This window comes from Terrapene carolina, unplaced genomic scaffold, assembly GCF_002925995.2.
Source record: "Terrapene carolina triunguis isolate 2854851 unplaced genomic scaffold, T_m_triunguis-2.0 Scaffold233, whole genome shotgun sequence".
NCBI classification, from domain to species: Eukaryota; Metazoa; Chordata; order Testudines; family Emydidae; genus Terrapene; species Terrapene triunguis.
The window spans coordinates 978,704-989,323 of record NW_020664584.1 but is presented as its reverse complement, the minus strand read 5'-3'; the positions used below and the strand labels follow the sequence as shown (position 1 = coordinate 989,323).

Here is a 10,620-nt window from a genome sequence, read left to right as displayed (position 1 = left end):
CAGCACCCTTGAAATTCAGGCTGTTTCTATTGAGGGGCCTACTGACTAGCTTCAGATACACCCAGATCTGGCCAGTTTGGCTGATCACTGGAAACAATCACCTTTTGCTCTGACACTGTCATTCTTTGTCTTTACCCAAAGATGGATTTATGATGTATTGTTTTTAGTGGCTTTGGTGTGCATGGTGCTGTATAGCTATATTGTGGTAGGCCCCAAATGAGGGATTGTCCTCCTCCCTGTTGTTTTAGGCACTGTACAAACATTATAAATGACAGTCAAATTCATTCCCTCCTCTGTAGAGCTTACAACCTGTGGCCCTGATCCTGAAAACTCTTAACCATTGGGCACAGGGCCTGATCCTGCACTCAGTGAAGTCAATTGTAATACCTTCCATTGACTTCAGTGGGTGCCAGATTAAGCCCATGGTATCCACTACTGTGACTAGTTAGCTTCAGGGTTACAACTCTGTGCCGATGTCTTCGCTTCTGCAAAAATAGTGTGTTTTTACATTGAGATAGCTAGCTTGATGTAAAATCCTAGTGGAGACAAGTTCATGGAGGATGGGTCCACCAATGGCTATTAGCCAGGATGGGCAGGGATGGTGTCCCTAGCCTCTGTTTGCCAGAGGCTGTGAATGAGCAACAGGGAATGGATCGTTTGATGATTACCTGTTCTGTTCATTGCCTCTGGGGCACCTGGCATTGGCCAATGATGGAAGACAGGATACTGGGCTAGATGGACCTTTGGTCTGACCGGTATGGCCGTTCTTATGAGACAAGGCACAGCTAGTTTTTACCTTGATGTGGCTACTTGATGTAGCTAGTTGAAGTCAACCCCATGTCCCGCTACTGTTTAGCTTGACTTGCTTTTTGAGATAAAAACTACCTGTGCCTTGTCTTCACTAGCATTTTACACTGAGGTAAAGACTTTACACTTGGTGTAAAGACTCACTTTTTTTTGCAGTGAAGACAAAAGCCTGGAAGTGTTCTGCCCAGCAGTAAGGCCCTGATCTTGCAAAGACTTATACATGTATTTAACTTAGACCCTTTGGGAGTACTAATGTGTGTAAAAAAAATTAAACGCATGTGTAAATGTTTGCAGGTTTGGGCTTTATGTTAGATGCAGGAGCCCTATCTACACTAGAAAACTTTTCTGTGGTGGGATTTTTTTTTTTTTTTACTGTATAAATTAGATCTGTTGTGAGCAGATCTAACGGCACAGTGCTTAAAATGGTGGTGGCAGCTGATACACTTTCTACACTAGGGCTCCTGATACTGCTAACACCCCGGGGAAATTTTTAGAAAACTTCCCTAAGCCATAATGAGATATGAAATAGATAAGTAGGGATGGAAGGGAGATTTGTGCAGTATGAGATCAGGAGTTCTCTATTTTCACACTGTATGTATCAGTTCCCTTTTTTGGTTTATTTTTGCACATTTATTTTTGGTAGGTTGACGTATGAGTGGGGGTTAGTGGGAGTGTGTTTAAAAATAAAAAAAGTTGTTGTTGTATGTTGAAAGTTTGAGCAAAAATCCTTTTTGCTATTTTTCAATTTGATGAGAAGGATGAGGGCAGGGAATACAATCTTTAAAAAAAAAAAAGTTCTAACTTTGTTTTTAAACAAAGTCAGATACAAAATAAGTGAAGTTTAAAATTTGCCCTGCCTCTGTTCCTCACTAAGAACTGCTGACTTTGCTTGGTTTGGGTGGAGATTTTAAAATAAGAAAGTTGAAACAAATTACTTCTGAGCATGCTTGCTTGACACCATTTTGGACCTAGTCCTGCATTTGGATCTTTATAGGTGCCTGTGTAGAGCCCCATCAGCCCCTACTCTGAGGGCAGATCCAGTTGAAGGTCTTGTATTTTAAACAGAGTTTAAAGAAGCCATTTACTCCTTTGTCATATCACTCCCAGTCAGACAAACACAGAGGTTGCTTTGGGGATCTAACTGAAACACACCTATAGCAAAATCCTGCAAACAAACGGCCTTAACACTGGGGACAGGAGAATGTTGTGTGCACAAGTAAATAAATCACAGGTCCTGCTGTTTTAGACCCTGATCCTGCACATGCCTATGGACATGGGTACCTTTTAAGTTGACTGTGCCCCTTTAATGTTGTATGTCAGCATAACGGGATGTCTTGTTAAATCAGCTCTGCCAAGTAGAAATAGGAAAACTGTGAGCATGCCTCTCAGGGTGCTGATAGCATCTCATATCACGTAAGCGTCACTCCTGTGACTACCATGGCAGGTGTAGCCTCTGAACTTACCTAGCAATTCTGGCAAGAGACTTAATCATTATTATAGAAAGCTGTTTCCCTGGTTCACAAAATGAATAGGCTTCTCCATTAACAGATGATTTAGAATAACATTTAAGAAGGAGAGGAAGAATGGTCTTGTGGTTTAAGCACCCAACTGGGATTTGCGCAGGGAGTTGGACCCACGTGGCTCGTCCCTTTCACAGCCTCACCCCCCCACATACATACACACTAATAGGGTTACAATATTTCCACAATCAAAAAAGAGGACACGGGGGGGAGCCCCGCCCCCATCCACTCCCTCCCACTTCCCACCCCCTGACTGCCCCCCTCAGAACCTCCAACCCCCCCCTGCTCCTTGTCCCCTGACTGCCCCCTCCTGGGACCCCTGCCACTAACTGCCCCCTAGGACCCCACCCCCTAGCTAAGCCTCCCCGCTCCTTGTCTCCTGACTGCCCACTCCTGGGACCCCTGCTCCTAACTGCCCTCCAGAACCCCACCCCCTACCTAAGCCTCCCTGTTCCTTGTCCCCTAACTGCCCCCTCCTGAGACCCCCCTCACCCTAACTGCCCCCCTAGGACCCTACCTGTACCCTGACTGCCCAAAACCTTATCCACACCCCCAGACAGACCCCCCCCCGAACTCCCGACCCATCCAACCCTGCTCCCTGTCTCTTGACTGCCCCCTCCAGAACCTCCCTGCCCCTTCTCCGACCCCTTGGCCCCCTTACTGTGCCGCTCAGAGTGCTGCGGAGCGGCGTGCTGGGCAGCAGGGGAGGGTGAGCAGGGGGAGGAGCTCCAGACTGCCGGAGGCCCGTTGCGAACGGCCGGCGATCTGCGAATGCAGGGAGGGGAAGGGAGGGAGAGAGAGGAGGGGAGTGATTTCAAGCTGCAGGGGAGAGGAGGGGGAAGCAGAGGAGGGGCTCTGGCTGCCAGAGCCCCGTGCGAGTGGTAGGATCCGGCCGGCTGCCCTGTCAGCCGCGCGCGCTCTGCATGGGGGGGGGGGAAGTCCGGACATTTACAAATTCCCCCCGGACGCTATTTTTAACTCAAAAAAGCCGGACATGTCCAGGAGAATCCGGACGAATGGTAATCCTACACACTAACACGGGATCGCTGGGAGCTCTGGTCCCGTCGCTGCGGGCAGCTCCTGCAGGCAGCTCCTGCGGGCAGCTCTCCGCAGCGGGGAGTCCCTGCTCTGGCCTGATCAGCCCTTGGGGCCGGGGAGTTAGTGCTACCTGCAATGGGACATGTGCCCACCAAGAACTGAAGGACTGCGACCCACCAACTGGCCTCACAGAGGCCATGGGGCAGCGACAGAGGGGGGCCTTTTGGGTCACCTTCCAGCCTGCTCTGGGACTGGACTGGATCTGATGCAGTGCCTTAGGTGCAAAATGCTCCTTATCTTATTCCCTGCCCCCCTGCTAGCTAGTACCCCTAACCTAGTCACACTGGAACTTGTTCCCTAGAGGTGAAGGCCTCTGTACCCGCTTGCCTAACTGCAAAGACAAATTCTCTGGCCTGTCCCAGTTCTGTGGAGTTGTCACCTTTCTTAGCTATGGATTTTTTGGTGGGGGGGGAGTGAATATAAATCAACATCTGTTTTTCAAGGTGATTGAACGTGGATTATCCTGGGAAAATGAGTATTTTCTGTGAACAGAGGAATTATCATATCAGATCCAACTGGGGTCCATCTAAACCAGTGGCTTGTCTCTGACGGTGGCCTGTAGTAGATACTTTAGCAGAAGATGCTAAAAACACACAATAGACAGTTATGTTATCACATGTTCAGTTTCAGGAGTAAATATATACTTGCTCATTGCTGTTCCCCTATCACTGTATGGCCAGCACATACATCACAATTTGTTTGGCCTTCTCCCACCCATAAGCAAGTTATTCTGGTCATCGGAAGTCTATTCTAGTCAGCAGATTGCAAAAGATTACAGCATCTAAAGTGTGACTTTCAGTCCCCTCCTTGTTATTGGCTCTGTAGCCTGACAATGCCTTTAGAGGCACCAACATAATTTATTCTGTGGGATTGTTTTTTACTGCAAATAAAATTGACTGAATTCTAGAAACTATGACTCAAAATAAACAATCTGCTGTTGTTATTTCACTGTAGAAACCAGACTTCTTGAGAGTGTTCGTGAAGGAGGAAGACGCTTCTGCCATGGCTGCCGAGCTGGATTTCTCTCCCCCTGAAGTCCCAGAGCCCACATTCCTGGAGAACGTGCTGCGCTATGGACTCTTTTTTGGAGCCATTTTCCAGCTGATCTGTGTATTGGCCATAATCCTCCCAATTTCAAAGTCCCATAAGACAGTAAGTTGTTCTCTTCAGTACCAGCATGCGTGGGCACAATCGAGTGGTGGTAGCCAGAACCTAATGGTTGATCAGTAATTCTGTAGTTCATTGCACTTCCTGTCTTTCCTGCGAGGTTCCCTTTACCTCTCTTCTGCCTTAACAGTCCCACGTCACTGCAACCCACTCCCCAGCCACAGAAGGTGGGAACAGCTGAACCTGCCAGGGCCTCTCTGAGGGTATGTCTTCACTACCCGCCGATCCGGCGGGTAGCAATCGGTCTATCGGGGATCGACTTACCGCGTCTCTTGAGGACGCGGTAAAATCGATCCCTGATCGCTCTGCCGTCGACTCCGGAAATCCACCTCGGCAAGAGGCGGCAGCGGAGTCGGCGGCAGCGCAGCAGCGGTCGACTTTCCCCCGTCCTCACCGCCAGGTAAGCCGACCTAAAATACGCAACTTCAGCTACGGTATTCACGTAGCTGAAGTTGCGTATCTTAGGTCGGAACCCCGCTGTAGTGTAGACCTAGCCTGAGCATCAGCACAAGGGATCAGCACTTTCCATGCGGGCTAAGTGTACTTGCCTCTGCATTGCTCCCAATTTCTCCCAGAACACAAACAAAGGGCTGACCTCAGTCTCAAATCTACATTGCCATGTTAGTATGGGTCTGGTCCATTCTTTACCCTGTTGGTCAAGAAGCCAATCAAGGCGTACCCTCAGTAGAGTCTGCCTTTTCAGCAAGAGACCTTTAGCTCTCCTTTATGCATAATCCTTGATAAAGGGCATCACTGCATGCGATACAGCTGAATTTCCTGGTGTTTGCTGGCACCAGCAATACAGCTCTCAGAACCGACCCCCACCTCTGTGCAGACATGTGGAAGGCCACCTGGCTGTAGTCAGCACAAGAGGGGGATGATAAGTAAACTACAGGGCACAAAGCAAATGTGAGATGGAATTAAAATGTAAAACATGGGCTAAACTGGAGTGATCAAAGTCTAACTGGCTATTCTGATAGAACAAGATTCAAATGCACTTGGAAACCCCTGTATTTGTAGGGTCTTTAGTCTTTACACCAACTTTTCCTGATGGCAATCAGACCACAATACATAGTGATTTTATATTTGTCTTGCTGTGTAGGGTGGAGGCCAGTATTTACAGGAACAACTTAACATGGGAAGTTTTGTTCTCTTTACAGCTGGCAATAGATTTGTTTAGAAAAATCTGATTCTTTTTGTGAAAACATGAGGGGTATCTTTATCACAATATGTGTCTGAAGCCTGGAACGCTGCAATAATGCATTGAATGTAAAGTATCTGTTTATAGATAGTATCAGACCATGTTAGTCTGTATCCACAAAAACAACGAGGAGTCCGGTGGCACCTTAAAGACTAACAGATTTATAGAGATATTTCTAAGATGGAAGATGCCAAATCTGCTCAAGGTGTGTTTGTGTGTGTGAGAGCTAGCTGCAACTTGAGGGGAGATGTGATTTCTTTCATTTTCTTGACCCTGTTATGTTTGGGGGGAATGTTTAATGGCCTGAACTTTGAAAGTGAACAATAAGGAGAGCTCACATTTTGGCGTAGGGAGCTGAAAGCCAGGCACTGAATGGGAGTTGTAATGCTTAAGGAACCATCCCGTGGTGTGCACATGCTGTGGTTAAATTTTCCACACATATACTCTGCCCTCTTAGGGTACGTCTATACCCAGCCGCTAGTTCGGCGGCTGGCAATCAAACTTCTGGGTTCGACTTATCGCGTCTTGTCTGGACGCGATAAGTCGAACCCGGAAGTGCTCGCCGTCGACTGCGGTACTCCTGCTCGGCGAGAGGAGTACCGCGGAGTCGACGGGGGAGCCTGCCTGCCGCATGTGGACTGAGGTAAGATCGAACTAAGGTACTTCGAACTTCAGCTACGTTATTCACGTAGCTGAAGTTGCGTACCTTCGTTCGATTTGGGGGGTTAGTGTAGACCAAGCCTTAGAGAAGCTGCAGACAAGTCCCATATGATCGATTTACAAGCTAATAAACAAGAATAGATGTCTTCTGGTCACGGGAGTGACACCAGCTGCTTGAGTCTGTGTAGAATTCAGAACAGCCTCTCTCACTTGAGGAGGCTTCAGGCTTTGAAGACTACCTTGCTTTGAACATTAGAAGGCAGCAGTGATCATCGTATGGCAGCAGTGAACTCTGTGTCCCTGAATAGGAACTGCATAGTGCTCTATTTCTCCACAGTATTGCCGCACTGTTTGCCAGCTCCCCATGCACCGATTACATCCTTCAACAAGCCAGCCAAGACTCCTCCCTTGGAAGGCCACACAGATATGAATAGTAATAGCACAGCAACTTGAGAAACATTTGAACCAAGCTCATTGTAACTTGAGAAACATTTGAACCAAGCTCATTGATTAAAAGGATACTGTCAGCTACTCCCCTCCCCTGCACTATCTGTAACTCTCTCTTGGAAGCTTAAAACTAACACATCTTTCTCTGCCATTTTGTGTGTCCTTTTCCAGTTGGCACATATTGATTGATAGAAATGTAGAAGCGTAAGCAATATTTATATCCAAACTCATTTAGTGAAACGAGGCAATCTGCATGTGTGCGCCTTCTGGGATGAGACTGGCTCTGTTCCCTTGCATTTTTCCAAGATGACTAGAGTTTGTTTCCCATAATAGAAATGTTATCTATCATCTCCCTTGAAGGAAGAGATTGGGATGTCTCTAAGCTATCCTTCTTAGTCCAGGTGAAGAGAGCTTTGTCTCTAACTTCTCTCCTAGATCTGCGGGCTTGATTACAAACTCTGAGCTTTAAATTCCTGCTGCTGGTTTGTTTGGTTTTTTTTTGGAGGCGTGGGGGTTGTCTGCTGCATGATGATGTTTTTATTTTTGCAAAATCCCTGTTGAATGTTTCAGCACATGTACAGCTGATTTCAGGATTCTTTTTCTGTTCTTCCCATTTGGAATTTTTTTTAATTTCACTTCTCTGTTTCCTGCCTTCCGTCACAGCTACCTTTTGTTCTTCTTTCTCCAAATCTTCCCTAAGGGGTGTAACAACTTCACTGGGTAACGGAATGTGGTTCTGCTTGGCTTCTGAGGTCTGGTCTATACCCAGAGTTGCATCAGTAACAGTGTATGGTTTTAAACCAGTGTAAGAAACAGGATGGATACTCCTAAATCAAATTAAATCTGGATAACATGGGGTTAGCTTGCATCAGTAATTTACAGACTGCGTGTTTAAAGCAATGTGACCAGGTTTAAACCAACGGGTGCGATGTGTGTGTTGACAAGGCCTTACATTAGTTGCTTGCTCCTTTTGGTATAGACACTCAGATTCTGAACTGGGATGAGATGTGAAATACAAATCTCATGCCTGAAAACATTACTGACTGTTCCTTTCTTAATTGACTGTTGTAGGACTCTGACAATTTTGAGTTTAAAAGTTCAGAGGTGGTGAAGAAGCCGAAGGTGGCTGCTCCGCAGCTGAGCAAGAAACCCAAGAAGGAAACCAAGAAGAAGAGATAAAAGGCCTTGTAAAGGAGCCTTAAAGACAAGTGGACTGCACACAGCCAGATGGTTAATTTAACTGTCCTAGTCAGCATGGATCATCTCACCTCCGATGGGGAGGGAAAGCTTACACTTGCATCTCCTCCATGCTGGCTGGGATGTGAAGTGACGCATGGAATGGGGGGCATGTGTTGTGCCCCTGAGGATACCTTTTTCTAAGTCATTGTTTTAAAGACAGACGGCTCAAATGGATTAAAGACATCACGCTACCCAGCTTTGTATTCACTTGTATTGTTGTTACATCTAAAATACATCACTGCATTTTATGCCTTAGTAGTAATGGCTTTGTTACGTTTTTTAAAAAAATATTCTCCGTAGGTAATAACTACCCTGAGTCCAGACTCGCCCAGCTCAGGGCTTTCACTTGCCCCTATATCGCCAGCACTCTGTGACTGCTTTCTTCAGCCAGTCTAGTCATGTAAACACTTTTCCTCTCTGCTTCCAGCCTGAAAGAAATATGGAAACTTCAAAACTTTTTGTGGTCAGAGGGGCTGAAAAAATGCAAGGACTAGGTGATTACCGGGCTCTTAAAAATACAGAGATGTTCCATTATAGGAAGCGGCAGCAGAGAGGTTAGGAGTATTGCAAACTGTCTGCCCGCAACAAACAGAACTCTATGTACCACGTTCTGCTGCTAACAAAGCGTGGAAATCGTTCTATCAGTCCTCCCATCTATATAGCTCTTAGGCAAATTTTGGGTGTGCATGCAGCTTTGCCTAGCATGGTATCCCGTGTCTCCTCTCACTGAACTCCTTCTGAAGTTAACTGTTATCCTGCCCTGGGAGACTATGCAAAATCCACGAGACAATAAGCTCGCTATGAAACACAGCAGAGATGATCATGTCTGTTGCTGTATAGCCAGGCACCTTCAGGCTCTCACTTTGAGGCCAGAGACCTAATGTTAGATTTAAATGTGGCTAGAAAGGATTGGAAACATACATGGTGATAAAGTGGCAGAGCCTCAATAGGGCAGCACTACCTCCTGATGATAGCTCACATGTCAGCTTGTTTGATCACTAGCGGGTCATTAGCATGAGAACCGCTGCTTAAATGCACTCAGAATTCAGAGCAGCACTAGGATCTGCTTTGAAGGAAAGTGTTCTATTGATTACTGCTCCAGTCCTGCAGTCAGAGCCACATGGACAGATCCTTGCCACTCTGATGCATCTCTCTGATGTTATTGGACACAGGATGGATCCAGTTGCAGGACTGATGCCTGTCAGTGGGTATCAGATATTACACTGCATTTGTTCTACAACATAAGCAAAACAATATGTTTGCACTTGTACAAATTACCACTGCTGAAGAGAGACTGAACCGCCTGTTCCTTTTTGTGTTTCTGGGGTTTTTTGGCCTCAGAGGGGTCTGACAAACTTCTGATCGCTTCTTAACTGTGCTGTAGGTACTGTCCCAGATGCTCTGTCTCCCTGCTTACACAGCATGTCACTGGCATTGGTTGCTGGAAGCACATTAGTGGTGGTTAAAATGTGACATGGAGAATCCCTCTGTGAATTCACTCTTTATTTGTTCTAAAGACAATTTTCAACAGAGTACCGAATGAAACACTAATAGACAGAAGAAGACCCCACCCACCCTCTACCCCAACTCCATAGCTAGAATGATCTCTCAATGCAGCAAAAAAATGTTATGAAACAGATGATAGAGAACACTGATCTTTGTAGGCCATGAGTTCCTTGGTATGCTCCATATTCCTATCCAGAGACTCCAAGGGAATGAAAATAATTGTTGCTGTCCCAGTACAGGTGCAGTTAGGTTTTGCCATTTTTTTTTAAATGAGGACAGATCAGCACTTGTCATGTGTCCTAGCCCAGTGAAGCAGTCCCTCTCCTTGTGATTTAATGGGTTTTTTTATTTGTTATAACAGAAGCACAAAGTATTTTGTGGTAACATGCATATTGCTGGAAAGGCTGGGGCTGTGTTGCAGCCTAAATAGCATGCTAGTTAATGGGGATTGTACAGTCATTGCCTTGAAATGACAGGCCTCCACATCAACCCATCATATTTTTTCCAGTCAGAATTTTACTGGTCACGTGAGCTGATTTTCAGTGGCACTCACACTGCCTGGGCCCTGGCCACCAGGCCGGGGAGCTCTGCATTTTAATTTAATTTTAAATGAAGTTTCTTAAACATTTTAAAAACCTTATTTACTTTACATACAACAATAGTTTAGTTATATATTATAGACTTATAGAAAGAGACCTTCTAAAAAGGTTAAAATGTATTACTGGCACGCGAAACCTTAAATTAGAGTGAATAAATGAAGACTCGGCACACCACTTCTGAAAGGTTGCTGACCCCTGATTTAGTTTGTTGTTTTTTAAAAATAGATGAGGTTCCAGTCTATTCCTTAGGGTAACGTAGTTCAGCCCTCTGACTAGCTAAACATATAGTCTCTGCTCACAGATGAGTAATACAATATGTATTAAGAACGAGGAGTACTTGTGGAACCTTAGAGACTAACAAATTTATTTGAGCAAA

General features: G+C 45.8%; 1 protein-coding gene across 1 annotated transcript in view; it reads left to right on the top strand.

Moving 5' to 3' along the window:
• The window catches only part of MANBAL (mannosidase beta like), a 10,785-nt gene extending 553 nt beyond the window's left edge, over positions 1-10,232 (top strand). Inside the window, exons 2-3 of the mRNA XM_026656804.1 lie at positions 4,380-4,577; positions 7,972-10,232. Of these exons, the coding sequence (XP_026512589.1) occupies positions 4,428-4,577; positions 7,972-8,079 (258 nt within the window). The 5' untranslated portion in view covers positions 4,380-4,427 and the 3' untranslated portion in view covers positions 8,080-10,232. The remainder of the gene's footprint in view (positions 1-4,379; positions 4,578-7,971) is intronic.
• The last annotated feature ends 388 nt before the right edge of the window (positions 10,233-10,620 follow it).